The 21,041-nt window shown below is 43.3% G+C and overlaps 1 protein-coding gene across 1 annotated transcript in view; it reads left to right on the top strand.

Annotated features, from left to right (window-relative positions):
* Positions 1-21,041, top strand: part of hcn4 (hyperpolarization activated cyclic nucleotide-gated potassium channel 4) — a 73,859-nt gene that overhangs the window by 47,552 nt on the left and 5,266 nt on the right. Inside the window, exons 6-8 of the mRNA XM_071528829.1 lie at positions 9,643-9,789; positions 10,723-10,963; positions 20,775-20,939. Coding sequence (XP_071384930.1) covers positions 9,643-9,789; positions 10,723-10,963; positions 20,775-20,939 — 553 coding nt within the window. The remainder of the gene's footprint in view (positions 1-9,642; positions 9,790-10,722; positions 10,964-20,774; positions 20,940-21,041) is intronic.

Genomic DNA, 21,041 nt, shown 5'->3' with positions numbered 1-21,041 from the left:
TCTTCAGTTTTCTCAGCAGCCTATATTACTTTTCAAGCTGGGATAATTGAGGGATATCTATAATTCTGTTTGTTAAAATGGACGTTTGCTGAATAAAGTAAAGCATGAGAGCTCAGACTTACTCTGAGTTAAAATGAGGATAGCCCAACTGTCTTGACCACAAATGCTTCCCACTCTAAGAACGTGGATGTGGCATCATCCATGTAATTTGCTCTACCACACATTTTCTCACAGTCACTGATCTTTAAATGAGCTAAATGCCAAAATGGCGTTCACATGAATTTCCCCTCTTCACATATCTGCATTGCATTTTTGCAGCCCAGAGCCAAAGCATGGCTCTTAACTGGGCTCCATACCATAATCCCTGAATCAATTTGAGGAAACCGTTGTTCAGTAACAAGGCATACACACCACTGCACATATAGGACGCGGAAGCCAGGGGGCGGGGAGATGATCACAATGGCAATATGGCCACACCAACACCAGTTTTATGATGTGTGCTTGTTTTTTTCCTTGCTCTCTCCTCCTGAATGTTCCAGCAGGTAGTTGGTGATGAAAGCAGGGATGCCCAGGAGGGACTTATATATAAGTAGCGTGTTGTGACATGCCGGCCCCAAATGGCTTTAGAGGGAAATGGCAGCGGGGGTGCTGCTGCCCCTCCCCACTAAATCTCTAATTAACACTTGGCAATTAAACATGGCTCTTTGGGGTATAGTTAATGGGAGGCCCAAAGCTGATTATTCGTGGGTGAACAGGCTCCAGAGACCTTTTGTTCCCCCACTTGAATCCCCCAATCAAAACCTTCAGAATTAAATAGTCATCAGAGGGCGACTATGTTTGCACTCGATAGAGCGGTCCCTTTCTCTTTAAGACAGAGGGAGAGAGAATAACGCCACTGTCAAGAGAAAAACCACGCAACAGGCAGTTTTGGTGTTTAAATTTTTCTCATTTTAAGTGACTGTTTACCCAGTCGTCTATGTGTTGATTAACTTCTGTGACCCCTTGGGTTCTCACAACCTGTTAAAGCCCCTTGTATGAATTTAAGAAAACATGGGCTTCAGTGAGGATATAGGCATTCCTTTCTTCAATCCTGAAAAACACACTTTTTTGCAGATATGTGGTTTTCCTCCGACAGTAGCAATAACTTAGGGTGGCGCCGGGGTGAGGGTAAGTCAAGAGTTCCCAATACAATCAAGCCAAGGACACAGCTGTCGACAAGTTGAGGAGCTTAAGGCTGATTCTGCCGTACAGTGAGAGCCGTTCTCATTAGTCGGGGCCTGACTGATGGCGTTAATCTGAACCCTGTTAAATTCCCCTTTCCTCCCTCTCTGCCACACAACTTTTACTGCTGAGTCAAGGCTGTTGACGTGCCCCTAAGGTGCTCCTTGAAATACTCACTGTTTGATTGTACATTTTACACTCAGTGTGCAACCACAGTATGAAATAACATCATGGAAAAGAATATGATGCTATGTCACACAGTATATGAGTGACACTTACACTGTGAGGAGGACTTGGTTGACAGAATATCAACATACTAAGGAAGCAATTTTATGGAGTTTTTATGGAATTTTTAGGGAGTCATTTTATCCTGTTGGATAGGCTATCTCACTGTGACACTGCTTACTACAGTATAGAGTGTCAACGCACTTTAGACAAATGAACTAAATTATTTCAGCAGTGGATTGAGAGGTACTACTTTTTAATTAACTAGTCCTTTGGGTCATTCCCAAGAGTGTTGGAGTGCTTGGAATTTATAAGCACTCAAATGTTTAGTACTCTTCAGTATGGAAGAAGTTATTTCAGAGTTGTATGATGTAATGAAGAACTGGAGCCTGCACGTTTTACTCTATTTCCAGGCAGTATCCATTTATTAAGAAGGAATTAAATGAAAGTGATGTTGTTATGAACCTGCATTACGCTTGATATTGGGATGTATGTGCTTTTATGTTGTTCTACTTAAAAGGTAGAAAATAAGTGGCGGGGTGAGTGGTTAGAGAGACTGTTCCATCTCCTCAACAGCCAGTGTGTCTGTCAACATTAATGTATCTTGCTCTCTCATTGTAAGGTGCTCTCAAAAAAGTAAAAAAAAAAAGAAGATAAATGTAAGTATGTAAAATAGATAACTGCAGTGGATTGGAACGTATTTCACAAGCTATTCCCAAGCCTAGTCCCTCCCTAGTCACTCTCAAGCCAAACTGAAAATGTATTCACTGTATAGCTTTTCCAGACTTAAAGTGAAACCATGAAAAAAAGCCTGATGCTGTGTCACAGGGCTACAGTGGCCCTGCTACGGTGCGCAGGACTTACCCTCGGCTGGTGGAATGTGGAGACACTAAGACATGCAGGAGTCATTTTAGGAGAACCATTTATCCTGCTTCACAGGCTGCCTCACTGTGACACAATGCTTACTACAGTATACAGACTGCTGCCAGCGAGCGCCGCTGACAGTCCTGAATTCAATGGTATTCAGACCGACCGCTCCTGTGACAAAGGAGTGAATGTTCCCAATTGAAATTTCACACAAGACTGAAGTCGTCCCCTAACACATACAGACCAATCAGAACCAAAAAAGCGGAAAATACCCTATAATGTGGTTTGTTAATTTCTATGTTGCCCATTTGTGCACTCTGTGAATGGTTGTGTACTGTGGGTGCAAATATTCAAGGCTTCAATTAGCCTGGTATGTAACCCAAACCTTTTGCCCATGGAAAGCAATGTTGGAGAGAAGGAGAGACAGAAGAGTGGAGAAAAATAAATATTTAGAAAGTATAATTAAGTGGCTGACATCTCTTTTGGGAAATGAATTATTCATGTTTTATTTGGCAAAAATTTGCATCCGCTCCGAGAGCGAGAGAGTCGCGCGAGAGCGGAGGGAATTGGGGGAAAAATTAAAACGCGTGATAAAAGAGAAGGAGAGACGGAGAGAAAAGAAGGTAAAGGACGAATGGGAAACAGAGACAGACCACAGAATGGCCATATGGAGAAAAATCAAAAGTGAGAAGAGAGAGGGAGAGGATTTGTGAAATAAAATGGCATTAAGCGCTGTAGATGCGGTTCTGTCTAGCTTAGTGGGGAGAGCATGCCAAGATTGGGGGCTCAAACTAGGGCTACCCATAAAAAAAATGCCCTCATGGTGCTGTAATGGGCTTTGGATAAAAGTGTCCACCAAATGTTATGTTAAATCCAAGTGTGGAGAGAGTTGACTGATAGGACCAGTGGATCCAGCTCTTTAAATTGTAAAAGCACTTCAACAAACCTTTAAGGATTCTTCAGATTGCAACCTTAGGGGAACTCCAGAAGACTCCTTGAAGAACCTCTTCCTAAAAAAAAAAAACCCCTGACGGTAATCTCATTAATCTTTTCGTATGGGGGTTCTTCAAGGCACTCTTACAGATATTTTCTTTTATTGTGAAATCCCACGGTGCTTATTGGCTGCTCTTGGATCTCAGAAGAGCCACCTGCAGCCCGAACCCGCTAGTTTCTCAAGTGCAGCGAGAGAGGCCGGTGCTGCTCCGTGATAGAGGCATGATTACCTCCTTAATGCTGACTATGATTTGATTTAGCCAAGTAGCGTAGAAGCAGGAGAGCAGGGATCTTCCTGGTGGCAGTGTGATGGGGGGCTGTGCAGCTATAAGATAATTTCCTGTCACAGGGGGTGTTATCAGCCCATCACAGCGTCAGCAGAGCGCCCTCCCCCCGCGGTCTGTCTCTTCCCATCCCCGTCAGCTCCTCCTCCTGGGCTCAGCACTGATTAGTAAATGAGAAACGCTTTTGAGTGAAGCACTGGGCTGTGTGCTACAGTAGTATTCATCACAATGTAACAGCAATAGGACATTATCTCCTGTTTGTTCACTTGACTAATGCCCTTTCATGCCAGGAGAATCAAATTGTAATGCGCCACAAAGCCGAGGATAAATGGATGTATTCGACGATGACAGTTTTTTTTTTTTTATGAATGTGAAAAAAAAAGGTTCAGAGACATTCTGAAGGAGATGCAAATCCTTGTCTTTGAAACAGAGCGCCATGCTGTGGCATGTCTAATGCAGGAGACGTAAAGACATTAGAAGAGATGGGGAATGTGGGTTACACCTGTCATCTTCACCCTGGCATCACACACACAGACGAGCCATGCTCGCCGTATGACTCATCACACTCGCCAGCCAATGGGACTGCAGCTGGAGACGGCTGGGACTGTTTTCTGGAGTTCTCCGTCTCTTGGAGGAGAAGAACAATAGCTCTTCTCTGTGGAAGGATTCGGGTTCATCATCAGATCAGTAAATGCTCAATTTCATGCCAGGGGATTTCGTCTTGACAAGATCAAACCCTTGGCCCATGGCAGGACTCATAATTCTCCCCACAAGTGCACAGGGACTGGATATCTAAGAGTTTTCCCTCTCTCTTATACTTCCTTGAGCAATTATTTATTTTTGCACTGCACTTACAGAGCATCAATACATGTAATTTGTCAAATATTTCATTTGGCATCCCTGACAGCTTAACTGAATAATTTTGTTCAAAAGTTATCAAATAAACAGTTTCTTAAAAGTTTCACTTAAAAGTGAATGTAGCTGGGACAGACCTGCATGCAATAGTAAAGTGGAACAGAGAGCTTTCCACCGTGTGATGTACTGAATCCTGAAGCCAAGATCACACTTAATCTGTAAACTACTGTATACAAGGATATGGCTCAAACATGTTGAGGTGAAGCTGATGTGATAGACATGGTTAACGATTACAGAATTACAACATATAGTTTTTTCGTTGCACATTTGATTCACTGAGGAAATGTTTTCATCGCGATAAATCCAGAATTAGAAAGAAAAACGAGGAAAAACATTTGTTTTTAATGCATTTGTATAAAGCCAACGTATTAAATTGACCATTACATCATTTGAAAAATAGCAGGAGACCACAGTGGATCTCGTGATCAGAAAAATTATCTACACTAGTTTTCAATGTATCAATACAAATGAATCTTGTCTTTGCATTGTACCAGAGTTCTTGTGCTCAGTGCCTTATTTTTGTTTTTTGGCAAATCATTATAATTGAGTTGGTCTGCCCTTAAACTCAAGTACTTTGTAGGTGTGTGTGTGTGTGTGTGTGTGTGTGTGTTACGTCTTTGCTCTTGTAAAAATGTCAAATGTATACACACATTTGAGGACCAATCAATATTTGTGCATGCGTGCACGCATATGTTTGCCCACTCTTGCCTGTGTGCCTGTAATCACACAATGGAACGGCGCATTAAAAAGCAGCATCAGGAGCCGGGCCGGGGCATGCGACAGTTTGTAGGTGAGCGGTCACAGTCGAGGGAGCTGCATCATCGACATGCACAGACTGACACACTGACTCCAGACTGTTCCCTCTGCCTGTGAAGGAAGGCAAACAGGGTTGGACTCAGAGGGCTGCGCTCAAACACAGATGGACGGACAGCCGTTTAAATTTGCAGAAGAGGAGTGGAGGAGAGAAGAGAGAACACTGTAGACCTGCATTATCTCTCATAGAAGGGTGTGTCTTATTATGAGAGGGTGAAAGAGAGGGATTAAAGGAGGATTACAAACACAGCAGGGTGTGTGTTTGCATGTGTGTGTATATAGATGGGTTAGTGCACGGGTGGAAGAGAGAGAGAGAGGGAGAGAGTTGTTGCTCTTCCATGAGCAGCCGTTATTTGATTACCTCGCTGCCCCCCACCACCTCCACTAGCTTGGCGTGCGTCAGCAGCGACGGTCGCTCACGTTGAGTGACCTGCTCCAAGTGGTCTGGCCCTGCGATGTGGCTTGTATTTCTGCTCAGGCGCTGCTGTGGGCACCTCATCACAGGGGCCTGGTCCTTGGGGAGCTAGTCAGTTCCAAGTCTCATTAGCGCCGTCTCCCCGCAGGTAACAGGTACAGAGGACCAGGGGGAGGCAGATATTTAGGACCTGACCACAACATCGTTTCTACCTCTGATACTGATACCGATAACTGGGGAATGAAACAACTGATGCCCAATATATTTGTTGATAATTCCTTATTTTTATGGTATAATTGTTACTCAACATTGTTCATCATTTGAATCCCTCTCTAGAACAACTTATTGGCCAGAATCGAGATACATTTTGGGATTTTGGTTTTAGAACTCTTTCTCCTTCCAGGTTTAGCGTAAAGTATTGTTAAAATCTTATATTTTATAATGCTGTTTAAAATATTATACTAATAACTCTATATGTTCAGTTGTCAGTGTCCAGTGAAAACCTTGTATCTCCAAAATGTCAACTTTAGAGGAACTAAATGAAACGGCCTTGATTTTAGCTTGATGATGACGCATTTTTGAGTTTAAGCAAATGGTTTCTTAATCCCAAGAGGTCAGAGAATTTTCTCAACCCGTAGAGGAGCCATGTAATCCTTCCACTGAAATGAAAACATGAAAATGTGAAAATCACCAACATTGGAGTTGTTGTTAATAGTTATTCAAATACCCTTAAGCCAGTCTGCTAAAACCTTGTTTTTTTTGTTCTCATCTTATGGTGGAACAAATGTAGATGTATCTGTGAAAGGTCAATATCAGCTGGTAATAGTCCTGTGTGCTTAGTGGTTAGAGCATGTCATTGACCCTGCCAGCGTTAGTGCTTTGATTCCCACTTGGACCACCAGTGTTAAAAAATGCATGTACTCGTGACTGTAAGGCACTTGGGATGAAAGTGTCCACCACATACCAAATGCTATGTTGCTGCAACAGTGTATCTGTCAGATCCTTGGGTCTACTGCTCCTAATATCTGTCTGTCTCCCTAATATGCGTTTCTTTCCAACTCCGCTCACATCTCCTGATTTTCAGGAATCCTGACAGCTTTTCTGCTTTCAAAAAGACAAACGGACTTGCATGAGACAGCTGTCCTTATTTTCTGTACTATATTTCAAAAAGATTGGCCTTTTGATGATCTCCTCTAAGATTAGTGGTGACTAGGGTAGTAGAGTCAGATAACGAGGAGGGAGACATCTGAGGTCAGCCGTGTCGTGGAATAGTCTGTCGGCAGCGCAGCAGTGGCGATCAAAGACTACCTCCGGCTTTGTGTTATGAATGGTTAATTTCTTTTCAGTAAGGATGTAGTGTGTTGAATGTTCAAACGATCAGAGGCTGTTTACGTGTTAGTATTCCTGAGGCACTATCAGTGTGCTTTGATCTGCCTCTCGGGTTCCTATAGAATCAAGGCAGGGCCATCGTATTGTGTTCGCACACACACACGGCCACCCACACACACACACACACACACACACACACACACACACACAGTAGTAGTAGAAAGTGTTTGAGGAACCTTTTGTTAATGATTTTAACTGTGCGCTTACAGTATATACACAAATAAGACTTTTTGGTGGGGGTGGCAGTGAAATGATGGATGTTTAGAACAGATATTTGTATGTTTGAAACCGCTATTGTGTAATGAATTGTGCATTTTTTTTAAATATATATTTTCATGAAGTTTTTGGTTTGTGTTCAGTACAAATAGTCCAAAATTCTCCACCCAAAATTCATTCATTTTTACCCAGCACAAAAAAAATAAAAAAATAAATATATCTCACATTCCTGAACATTTCCATTTTATTTTTGTTGGTTTTACAAGTAGGCAAGATCATTTTACTTCAGTTTTATTTTTTACAGTCTAGTCTTAGTCTGGTTTTTATTTTTATTTCAGTTTACAGCACAGGTTTTTTTTACACCCTTCATCTTAGTTTTAGTTTTAGTGTACAATAATAACCTTGGATCACAGACACATTCATACACGAACACACACACACACACACACACACACACACACACACACACACGCACACACCATCAGCATCTCTTGCACTTTTTATTCACTTTTTTTTTTCTTTCATCTATGGTTGCCTTGTTTTCCCTGCTGTCTGTTTCTCTCCTCGCTCTCATCGCCTGTTTACAGGCAGTGGTTTTGAAAGCATGCTCAGAATTTGTGATCACATCACACCTTTCCCAGAAGAGTCTCTCATTAAGACTTTTCTGCAATCGATTTTCTCTCTCTCTCTGTCTCTCTTTGTGTCTCTCTCTTTTGCCCATTTTGTTCTTTCTATCCACCTTACCTTCCAAATACACACTCACTTCAAGATACTGTTGAATCCTACAGCCATTTATCCTCATGTAGTTGATTTATTATTAGATATACTGTATGTGGATTCAGGGGGCGGTGCAGTGACTCAGTTCTCAGCACTTTCACCTCACAGCAAGAAGGTCCTGGTCCTGCTCCTCCTGTAGAGTTTACATGTTCTCCTGGGTATGGAAAATGAATGAATATGGACTCAAAGTATTACAGTGCTATGAATGAATATTAATAATGAATTGTCACCACCTGTAGTGTGTGGCAGTACTCATCACACCTGTAATTAGCCCCACTACGACACACACATGCACACACACTGACACCAGTGGCTACTGAAATAGCCTAGTCTACAAAATAACATTAAACTTGTACCATAAGCAGGCTAAAGCAAATCATTAAAAATATTTAGTAATAATTTGACCCAGGTCTGCTGGCCATTGAGAGCAGCTAGTGTTTTTTGGTGCTACGGTAGGAATAAAAGGATCTTTTGGTGAACAGTGGGGTGCCACATTTACTTTCTTTAACACTTCTCAACATGAAGCACTGCAGATAGATGCATTCAAGTAAAGCCTATTGCCAGAGTTCACACTCCTGTTGTTTTCCCAATCCTTTTTTTGAAAGCCAGTAATACAGAATACAAATACAAATTATATAAATTTGCTTGTAAAATAGAGTCAGAATATTTTGTTGGATTGCGTTCTGCAATGTGGAAAATAATACTATGAACTGAAGCCCTCCACTGCTATGTGGGGTTTCTATTCATAGTATTCCCATAGTAGTGTCACATGCATTTCCTACCAATATGGTGCTTTACCATATACACAGCTCATTGGCTGTTTTTTCATTTGATCATAATCATGTTCATGTATAATCTGTTAATTTATTACATTCACCTGTTATTTTCCTACCAAGCCGGCCATGTTGTTATGTAACAGAATACTATGGATAGACAGTGTTTGTTAGTTTTGTTAGCTTTAGAGATTCATTTCACAGCAGCAAACGCTTATAAGGTCAAGTGAAACTGAATAGAAAGGAACTATGCTTTTGTTTACCCATGGAGGTGTTTGTGGCTTTATCTACATGTACAGTATATACTGTATGTATACCATACATCCCCCACTCATATCCTCATCTTTTTAGATAATCATGAAGCAAATGTAAAATCATTTTGCATTCTTGGACTGTGTCTCTAACGAATAAGCTATGCTGCCGCCATGTTTTGTTATTCTGGTGTGATGTTAGCCATGTTGACTTCTACATACTTGGCTGTCTGCACTTTCTGCAGCCGGTAAATGATCAGGCAAAGGGTTAGGGTTGCAAAGGTACAAGAACAAAGAGAGACTATAACAGGCACAGACAGAGACTGGAAGAGGGCTAGCCTGTTGGTTGTGCCCTGCAAGTACCTGGATGGCCTGTATGTATCTGTCTCCATTTCCTTGTGTGTCTGACCTCTGTGCCAGCTGTTCCCTGTGGCTGTGTATCTGTGCTACAGTACTATGGCCTTCGAGTGACCTTATTGTTGTGTGTGTCTGTGTCCCCGCAGTACAAACAGGTGGAGCAGTACATGTCCTTCCACAAGCTGCCGGCGGATATGAGGCAGAGAATCCACGACTACTACGAGCACCGCTACCAGGGCAAGATGTTCGACGAGGAGAGCATCCTGGGAGAGCTGAACGAGCCGCTCCGAGAGGTGGGATGAGTGTGTGTGTCTGTGTTTGTGGCTGTGGTCCATTCAAAAGCCTGTCTACTGTTTGACATTCAGTTCAGGTCAATTCGATTCAACTTCCCACCTTCCACAGTGAAATGAAACATACAAAAACAACAAAAACCTTTTCTTGCAGCTCAGAAAATACAAAACATAGTTGTACGGTGTCATGTATTGAGTAATCAGATTTGAGAAGTCAAGTATTGCAGTATTACCAGCAGTAGCATAAGTGTCAGATGCAAGTAATTCAAGTCAGACATGATCATACTGTTTATCTGGCTGCTACAGCTGCCAGAGAGGTGCTTATAGCACATGGTGGTAATTCATCCATACAACCACTGATGTATAATGGCAGATTGCTTTATGGTCACTCAAGGTATTTCTATCCTTATTCCTGACACTGCTGATGTTGTTTTTGCCAGTGAAGAGCAGAGAGAAGTGCTTCTCCTTGAGATAGGTTTACCCTTTATCCTTCTCCGATAAACTCATGTATCAGCCTTGAGCTGCACATATCACAGGTCTTGGGTTTGACAAATTCATTGTTAGAGGCTTACAAATTGCAGGCTTATCCAAAAAAGGGTCCCCAAAACTAGCAAGGTTTCTTCAGTCTCTGCAGTTACAGGTAGCTAGGAGATATCACTTCTATTCAATTCAAAGGTGTTTCATTGGTAAATAATACAAAAGTACTTATTGCCAAAGCAAAAACAAGAAATACAAACCAGAACAATGTGACATTAGCAACAACAATTTAAATCAGTCAAATCAATGAATTAATATTGGGACAAACAATCTGCACACCCAACATTTTTTTCCACTGTTAATATGCCTCTTGTCTGACATTGAGACAGGTTAATAAGTGTTTTTCAATCTCTCTGATTTACTGCTGTGTTCTATCTTTCTCTGTGTGCATGTACATAGGAAATCATCAACTTTAACTGTCGAAAGCTGGTGGCTTCCATGCCTCTGTTTGCCAACGCGGACCCCAACTTTGTAACCTCCATGCTCACCAAGCTGAGGTTCGAGGTGTTCCAGCCTGGGGACTACATCATCAGGGAGGGCACCATCGGCAAGAAGATGTACTTCATCCAGCATGGGGTGGTCAGCGTACTCACCAAAGGCAATAAGGAGACCAAGCTCTCGGACGGCTCCTACTTCGGAGGTGAGGCGAGCTGGTGCTGCACCAGAAACACAAACTCAAAGGTCACAGTGACACACATTTTTCTGTGTAGCTTAAACCTTTTCAGTTTTAATATTCATAATGGTGGCCTGGAAAAGCACAACGGCAGAAATTAGCCTCTTAAGAGGTCAGCCTGGGTTTGCATTTCGATTCGCGAGGCAACAGCAATTGGATGCACACATAATGTCATTCTGGCTCAGTTATTAGCTCGTTGTGAGCTTGCAGCGGTGTGTCATATGGTGCTCATCACCTCGCTTATAATTCAGCTTTATGGTTTATGCAGGATTGCGTACTTTTCCCTTAACTAACATCATGAGCTGAGTCTTAAATGTAGGGCAAACCCAAATTAAGTAAGCTGCACTTGATATATTACAAGTTAAATGTGCATGCAAAGGTCGAGGAGGCTAGAAAGCTTTGGACTAACATACTGTATGAATGTTGAAAACTTTCGTTATAACCTTAACGTGTTATGCACTTACTCGTGTTATGGTCTTAATCAGGGTCAGATAGTGTGAAGTCCTCTCATGGTCCCAGAGAGCGTGTGACACATGTAGGAGACAATGCCATACTGCCCTCACCAAATACCAATTAATTTGCCCAGTGACAGCGTATCATTTAGACTACACTGTTTAAGTAATGAGAAATGGTGGCAAAGCATTTAACAGCACATGACCTGCCTGTGGAAGTTTAATTACGCCTTGCCTACTCAAGTCCATCTCCATGCCCTCTCTCCGGGGGTTCCAGGGAAATAATGGAAAGATGGCAGGCAATCTATCTCCAACCATGCCAAAACTAATCAACATTTCAGACAACATGGCCCCAGCTTTCTCCAACACATCTTCCCATAACTTCCCTCCTTCTGTCCCTCATCGGCGAGGCATGATTTGGATTCAGCGAGTGGTTAAATGTGCTTATAAGCTTCTTTCTAGCATATGCATATTGGTTATGGAACAATCTCCCTAACTGCTACGGCATTCTGCCACCCAAATGACACTGAACTGAAGTTACTCTGGATGAGAGCGTCACCCAAATGCCTAAAATGTAAATGCATGGTGGCGGCCATTCTGCTTGGCTTTTTTTATTTTTTTATTTAAATATTAATTTGGACTTAAACACGAGTGGTATAACCCAAAGTGTAGCTCCAAATGCACCAGTTTTGGAACTGAAACTGGTTTGCTCGCTTTAATCTTAAGCCTTGGATCTGTAATTATTTTCCCCACCAATGCATTATAGGCGCAAGGCTTTGCGCTTTTGACTCCATTATCCTGCAACTATTCCTGGCAGTGCCACTCCTCTGGGGGTGTGGGGGTTGTGGGGGGGATGGGGTGGGTTAGTGAGGCAAACTTAAGCCTTGAGCCATGGGGAGTTTGTTACCAAACACGAGTTAGCCATTCATGAAATTAATTGGTACAGGATCAGCACATGGAGGATGTGGCACTCCTTGAGCAGGCATGTGGATCTCAGTGTGTCTCTCACTATCAGCAAGCAGGAAGTCAACCGCAATGAGTAGCTCATCGAAATATTATGTGCAGGGACACACAGACCTGCTTCACATGGATTGCAGTTTTCTATGTGTGTGTGTGTGTGTGAGAGGGTGTGCGTGTGAGCATGTGAATGGTGAGCAGAAGAGGACGTTGCAGAGGTCCACTTGTTGGAGAGCTTTCTTTTGTGTCACACACGCTCGTGTCAGCAGGTTCTGGGAGTTTACAGTACAGCGAATGACGTGCGTATGCTCATCAACATCTCTGCAAACTCGTGTACCGTAACTCATTCATTCGCAGACAGCCTGAATTATTCACACGAGTATACACTCAGCAGTCTGCTCCAGTTTGTTAGCTGTTGGATCAGCTCGAGCCCGAGAGCCTGAAGTCTAAAGTGGACGCGACGTGTCCTGGACGGGAGCGCCGGCTGGGCACACAGCGATCCGGTGGAGATGGGAAATGTAATGTGACTGCAGCGCTAACACCAAGGGACACGTGGCTTGCTGCCAAGCCTGCTCTCTGGACTCTCTTCTGGGCTCAGAACGAACATGTCTCCCCCCCTCCCTCCCGCCCGCCTCCACATCCCGAGCCCTCTCCTTATAGTTCTGTATTGAGCCACTTATATGAACAGCATCTCCGCTGCCCTCTCAGTGCCCAGATTGAGCAGGTTATTGTGTTGTTATAGTTCACCCTTTGTTGCCTGCAGTAATTGATGTGTGGCCAGTGCAGACTGCTGCTCTTTCTTGGTTAAAGTAAGATGGCTCACTTTGCCTCTGAGTGAGCAGCTTGTAGCCGCTAGAAAGTGTGGAAAAAAGAAAGGGTGACAGAGTCAGAGAGAGGGAGAAGAGGTGGGGTGAGGAGAGGAGTAAATTGACTGTGCATTTTGAAACCTCCTGTGTCATCCTTTTGGCTCTGACTCTGACTAGTTCTCTGTGAATGGGGTTCTCTTAATCCTTAGTCTTTTGAAGTCCCGGGTTAGGGAACTGATACCCTTCCTTCCCTCTCTCTCTCTCTCTTTCACTCTTTCTGCCTTTCTCCCTCTCTGAGCTCAGACTGTCTGTGCTGTAGAGCTGCCAAATGGCCACCCTGACTGAGTGAGTCAGTGAGAGGGGTTGGCAGCAGCGATGGCCCAGGTAATCCTCTCGGTCCTTAACCCAGTTAACACCTCAGCACCACTCCTTCTGGAGCAGCAGCACCCCAAGACCAAGGCTTTCCAACAGTTGACCAATTGCTTGAATAGGGAATACGATACGATACGATACGATACGATACGATACGATACGAAACAGTATGATGCAATACGGTACGATACGATGCAATGCGGTGCAATGCGGTACGTATGATACGATATGGTACAATACGATGTGATACACTACAATGTGATGTGATGCGATGCAATACCATACATTATTACCATACTACCATGCTTCCCATACTAAAGACCAAGGCACTGCAGCAGTTGACTGACTGGATAATGGATATGATGTGATGGTATATGATATGACATAATACAATATTATATGATACAATAGGATACAAAGTATGCTATAATATTAATAGGAGAGGATGGGATATGGTATGATACAATACAATATGATATGATATAATGCGATACAACACAATTAAATATTTGTCCATAATTTATCAGTTACTGGGCAACCCAATACTGAAGAAAAATACTTTAAAGGCTTCAGTACAAGCATCTTGAGCAAAAGAACGCTTTCTTACTATAGCCAATGTTGTCATAACACTGCCATACCAGAGAGGGTGAGAGACTCACACATCTTTGTGATTTTTTGGGTACCAAATTTGTGCATGTTGTCCCTATATCAGGCAACTATAAATCTGTTTAACGGGATGAAAGTCAATACATCTCCCACATAATTCTAACCCATTCTGGAGAGCCGTCATCACTGGAGACACGTGTGACATTTTGTAATGCTAAGCGTCAAATTGATAAAATCTCATTTCCCAAGTTCCCTCGTTTATGTAAGCCAGAATTACTCATAGAACATTGGAGATGTTGCCAGCAGTGATGAGTATCTCTGTTTTGTTTGTATTTTTGTTTGTTTGTTGTAATTTTGTAAAGTGAGGCATGCTTTTGTTTCAGGCTTATTACACCATATATGAGTTGACGTCATTTGTGGGTTTCAGAGAAGCGCCTGCTCATGCACACAAACACCTTCTGGTCCTTCATCGTGACTAAAGTGTCGAGGGTTTTTTTTCTCATTGGTCTGTTTTTCCTCCCACCAACATCCACACCGCCCAGCCCTGATTCAGGGGGAGAAAGAGAGACGATGAGATGTGACGCCGGCCATGGTGCCGAGCAACACCAGACATTCCCGGACCTGTCTGTGAATGCTAGCCAAACGGAGGGGTGTTTGCGCAGCTATGCTAATGCTGTGAGGGAGTGAGCACGGCGTGTCACGGGGAATCAGGCAACCCGTTGCCGATGCTTCAAAGGTTAGAGAGTGTCCTGTGCCCGGGCTGGGGGCGGTGTCTGGGAGGGAGATGGGAGCTGACAGCAGAGCTCAGAGTCCAGGTGAGCTTCACCAGACCGGGCTGCAGGACACAGATACTGCATCATGGAGGAAGCAGCCCTGCTCACACTCATTAATTCACACGCACGCACACTGGTGAGCAGGCAGCACGTACACAAGCAGCCAGACAGGAAGGCAGGCAGACATGCACGCCTGCACACACACAGGCAGGTACATGCACACATACATTTAAAGCTATTTGAAAGCACATGCAAAGGCCAGTATTTGCATGCATGGGGACTCATTGCACATGCGGCAACACACAGACTGGGCTGGGCACATATACACAGGCAGGCACACCCATACGCACATATGCACATATTTCTCTCTCTCTCTCTCTCTCTCTCTCTCTCTCTCTCTCTCTCTCTCTCTCTCTCTCTCTCTCCCTCTCTCTCACATACACAGAAACCCGACATATTTCACGACGTACAAACACACATACATAGTGCATGCAAGACACATACAGTACAGGCATACGGAGACAATTACGCACAGAAGGTGTCTCTCGCTCACTCTTTCTCTCTCTCTGACACACACACACAGTGACATATTGCTCAGCATGCAGCCTCCTCTCCACTCTGAGAGCTGGTGCTGGGACTCTGGGGAACCGTCTTTCCAGTAAGAGCCTCAGGACACGTGGGCCGCGGTATCTAAAGGAAGACCAGTCATGTGTGTCCAAGGTCATCACAGCACACAACATCCTAGTCCTCCTTTCCCAGAGCAACATCCAACTTTAATTGGCCTCATCCAAATTTGATGACCATATTGTCATTTAAGTGTGTGCATAAAATGAAACACAGCACGGCTAGGGCAAAGTAACATCTTCCACTTCAACAATTCAATCAATTTTCCGTCTGTAAATCGTGGCACCTTTGTATCCATATGAATAATTTGCCAAACAGAGTTGTGGGAGGAGTTATCACTTTTGGGAAATATAAAAAGAAAAAGAAAGGATAGAATAAATACATCCTTTGTTTTGCCCTACTCTCTACTCCTGTCTTCCATCAGATACAGATACACCACTAATCTTTAGAGGTGGAAAGTAACTAGTTACAACTACTCTAGTTACTGTTCATCAATAGATTCTCAGAGTAGCACTGTCTTTCAGGCAATTATGTTCTTTTAGTTCTACTTGACTATTTTACTAGTTCTACTCGAGTGAGTGCTATGGGTTTTTTTTTCCATTTACAGCCATCAGTCATCCTGGACTTTACCTCCCATAATCAGCTCTATAGTTTTGTTGATATGAGCTAAAAAAGATTGTCAAATGTTGGGCTGATTATGAGTCATCACGTTATTAGCAAGGACCACACTAAAATGGGTAATCGTAGAAGCAGCTGTCACTTTGAGGGGAAAACACACGCCCCTTACAGAATGCAGGCAGAGCTCCACCAACTAAGCCTGTTCTGTGATTTCATGCAGGATTTGGGGAGCATTGCGATGAGTCACAAGAGATGTGAGTAAGCAGTGGGATTAGAGCATTCATAAATACATTTAATGTAACTCATGAACTCTCAGCAAAAGGAGTCTGTAGTTGAGAGGCACATGAAGTGCAGAAGGTCACTGACTTTGGATACAGTATTCTAACTGTTAGATTACTGAAGGTAAAATGTAAATATGTTAGATTCTAACACAAAAAAAAAATATATATATATATTCACACTTTTGAAACAAATAACAAAATCCAACACTGTCATTGTCATTATATGGGGATTCCTATAGATCATGTGTCCATTTCTTTTCAGCAGAAAATACAGTAATTAACTGGAATAATTAAAAATAGAAAAGTCTGTCATACACCCACTATTGGCAGTGTTAAAATAACCAGCGTTTCGACAGCATATTTACCATGGCTATCAATTTAACATTTCCTCCTATTCAGGGCAGCGTTGAGCTGTCAGGCTTCAGGGCAACCGCCTCTATTTAGCCCCTCAGCACTCCGAGGTGTCTGCTAATCTCTTATTGTTTAGCTCTGAGCGAGCCGAACCGGATCGTCTGCACCAGGGTTTTATTTCTGCACCTGTAGTTCAGATGGCACCACTAAGTGTCTGGGCTTCACTTGCTTGCTGTAAAGACAGTTAGACGAGGCCAGAAGGCTCACTGCGGCTCAGCGCCTCATCTTGGCAGCGCTGGCTTCATCCAGAAAGCCACGGGACAAGAGGATTTAATACAGAGCCACGATGCTCCTCTCCAGAGGGGATTACTGGAGCACGGCCGCCAGAAATGGACCCCCAGCACGGCTACAGCCAGGGCTGCCCCCGCTAGCACACACTTACAGTACACACACACACTGCATATACACACATGCTGTAGGCATACACACACACACACAGACATGCACACATTGTAGACAAAAACACATCCACACGGCACATGCAGCCATAGTTTACACACACACTCACTCACACACACACACACACACACACACACACAAACTTGTACTCTTAAACTTCATATACATGCAGCTGCCTTGCTCACTCGGCCATTGCAGTCCACTCATGCATGCTCTCGCTCTTTCACTCACACAAACACACACACAAGAAGAAGCACACGCTACACATACTGAATGTTCTTATACTTTCTATACATACAGATCCCTCGCTCACTCTTCCTCCACTTCCTTCAGTCCACTTCTGCATTCTTCCTCTCTATCTCTTTCCCTCTCTCTCTTTTCCAAACACACACAAGCACATATTCTGAAAGTTCATACACACTAGCCTAGTGAGCTAAAGCTCCCATCCAGCTGTACCTGGAAGTTGACGGTCTAGAAACCTGAGACAGCGCTGAACACATGAACGGAATGCGCTCAACCATTGACTGTTTAATTGGTTGCCAGATATGGCACTCAAATCAGGGTAGGCAGTGCCATTAAACCTACAATAAGCCATATGATATCAGACCTTATAACCAATCCTGGAACTAATGTGTGCTATGTGGAGAGACATAATGATATAAACCAATATCCACACACGCGGGCCAGCTGTGTTGCTGTTTTCACCTCTTTTCTTAAGCTTATTGTCAAATTCTGGTCCAGAACGAAGCTCCTCCCGGCCCATTCAGTAGAAAAAAATTATCATAATGGCGAGAATTGCTCAAGTGAGTTAGTAAACTGGTTAAACTAGTAAACTTACTACCTTCCTCTTCACTTGTCATTGTGGGACATGTAACCTTCAGCGCGAGAAAGTTCTGGCAAAGTGAGACTGGTAACCGGCGACACTTTTCTGTAGGTACGTTTAGCTTAGCTATGTAACCTTTATGCATGGTGCTTTACTAGACTTGTCCTTAGGGGCCTCCTTTGCTGTGCTTTATTTATAAATGTGTTGCAGTTTGGTACACCCTCTAGTTGTCAGAAAATCACTTATTGTAGCATTCAGTTGAGCGCTCATAATTTGTACATGTACATGTTGTGACATGCAAAGCTAAATGTTAACGGACATCGTTTGGACCAAGCACTGGACGCAGCTGTAAGCGAGCTTGGTCTTGTTCTGAAAGCAGAGCAGGTCGCCTGTCACTTTTAAAAATATTTTTTACATGTTATAAAGTGCCTTTTTATTTTCAAGTTCTGTCAATATCATCTTTTTCAAATTGAATCAGCTGTAACATTCACATACGTTGACATTTTCTCTCTCTCGACAATGACAAGACAAATCAGAAGGAAAATGCTCCAATCACAACAACACCCGCCTCCTCAATAGTGACGCTATCGCTGTCGGCAACATCAAAGAAAGTCCCCAGACTCTTTGGGTCAAACAGTCAAAGTGTCTCGTTAGGACCAGGCAACATATAGGCTACATAGCCTCACTCAATCACTCACCCACATTATCTACAGTATATACAGAACACTGACATACAGTACACGCATACAAAGACATACACGAGCAGGCACGGCTGCACATGTTGTTTTCAATTAAGGCAGACATGGCTCGATGCTAGGAGGCTCTTGCTGCGTGTCTGGCTGCAGGAGAGAGAAATACACACACACACCAACATTTTATAGACCCAAAATATGTGAAAGGGTAAAACAGAGGCTGAGGAGGAGGGAGAGAGAGACGGTTATGGTGGAGAGTGAAATTAGGCGTGAGATTCCCAGCGATAGGGTGGATGAAGGATTCTTAGAAAATGTGAATTGATGTAGGCCAGGGGGAAAAGCAAGAAAGTGTATTCTGTGGGAGAATTGAGAGCATGTGTGTGGATGAGCTGGAAATGGGTTTCTGAGAAAGAGCGAGTGTGATAGTGAACACAGGAAGGGAGGGTGGAAGATGAGATGAAAGCTAAAGAGAGAGAAGACAATTGGGAATGCAAGTGCAAGTGAAGCACATGGCACAAAAACAACACATAGAAAGTCAAATCAACACACACACACACAAACACATATTTATAATATATGTATATGTACGTTCTATCTTTCTTCCCCTCACATGAATAAAACAAGTACACATGCACGCATGCATGTGTACTTGCTTTATTACACACACACACAAACACATATTCACCTTATCTTACTCCCTTACTCTCATGAATAAAACACATGCACACGCTTGCATGTGCACACATGCATGCACAGATGCACATATGCAATGCAGTGCACGCACACACACACACACACACACACACACACCCACCCACACACACAGATGCGTCTGACGTGAATAACGAATGCACACATCTACATACACACACCACTCGCGCGCGCACACACACACACACACACTGCCTCTATCTGTGCCAGAGCTCTACAGCAGTGCAGCTTGTTAAATGGAGCATTATTTTCCTGAGCAGGCATGGCAGATGAGGGCTGGCAGACCTCTAAGCTTTGAAAATGGCATTAAGTGCTCCAGCGATGGATTACAGAAAAGTTGTAGTTTTTAATGCTAAAAAGGAAAAAAAATACATCCCTGGAGTTCACACTTTTGTTAGAAAGTTTCCATTCTGTTTTACTTTAAGTGCCGGCTGAGATATTTTCTGAGGGAAATAAAATGCCATGTAATCCTGTGCTGTAGGTCAGGTTGACTGAAAGAAGTGATTTGCCAGGTGGTTACAGTCAATGGTGAAACAAAAGCCCTTAATATTTGTTACACTGTAAGTAAGTCCAGAAACCAGACGCTAGGAGGCAATTTAATTTCAGTGACTAGAGAGACATCGGCTGATCCTGACCACAGTAGCCTTGTCCTCATTTTTCAGTGCCTAAAACTTGGCTGCAGCTGAACTTTTGGGTGGCATCAGCAGTGATTCATGTGGGAGTGTTTCTGCAGTATATTTCACACTGATTGCTGCACCACCATTGGCGCTACTACTAGCAATCTGTCTTCTACAATGGTGTTTTTTTTTTTTACTTTTACTTGTCCTTTTTGTTTTACTCTGCACACAAGTTCTGTTACACCTGCTTTATACCTGCTATACTGTTTTACATTTATACAGGTACACATACATTCATGCCTGGGAGCTGCTCAGTGAAACCACTGTCTTCTACCATTGGCCAATGGTCATTGAGCAGCTCCATTGGAGCAGGTGGGGGTTAAATGCCTTGCTCATGGCACCTCAACTGAGGGTGTGAGGCCTGATAGCATTTTTTGACCCTGAGTCAAGTCACTTTTTATGGTGGTTGTTATCTGACAACAGAAACTGAAGAATATGCTAATCCCAATGGTATAAACGTCCTACAGCTCATTGAAACTCAAAATGATGTGTCAGTGATAGAAAGTGGGCTTCTTTCTGGGTTGGAACTCCACTAGGCTACATTTCTGTCTGTTAACTGCTGTGTGTTTGTTGCAGAGATCTGTTTGCTGACGCGGGGCAGAAGGACAGCCAGTGTCCGAGCCGACACCTACTGCCGTCTGTACTCGCTGTCTGTGGACAACTTCAATGAGGTGCTGGAGGAGTATCCCATGATGAGGAGGGCCTTCGAGACAGTGGCCTTGGACAGGCTGGACCGCATCGGTAAGAAAGCAACCCACATGTCATATTGCTAAAATGATATGATAGGCTGGACTGCATTGGTAAGAAATAAATCCCTAAAACTCTCATTAACAAAGTAAAATC

This window comes from Centroberyx affinis, unplaced genomic scaffold (assembly GCF_046629955.1).
Source record: "Centroberyx affinis isolate AG114_WGS23_722 - 3 ecotype Tasmania unplaced genomic scaffold, CSIRO-AGI_Caff_v1 ptg001734l_1, whole genome shotgun sequence".
NCBI classification, from domain to species: domain Eukaryota; kingdom Metazoa; phylum Chordata; class Actinopteri; order Beryciformes; family Berycidae; genus Centroberyx; species Centroberyx affinis.
The sequence above is the reverse complement of the archived record's forward strand: the minus strand, read 5'-3'. Positions and strand labels throughout refer to the sequence as shown.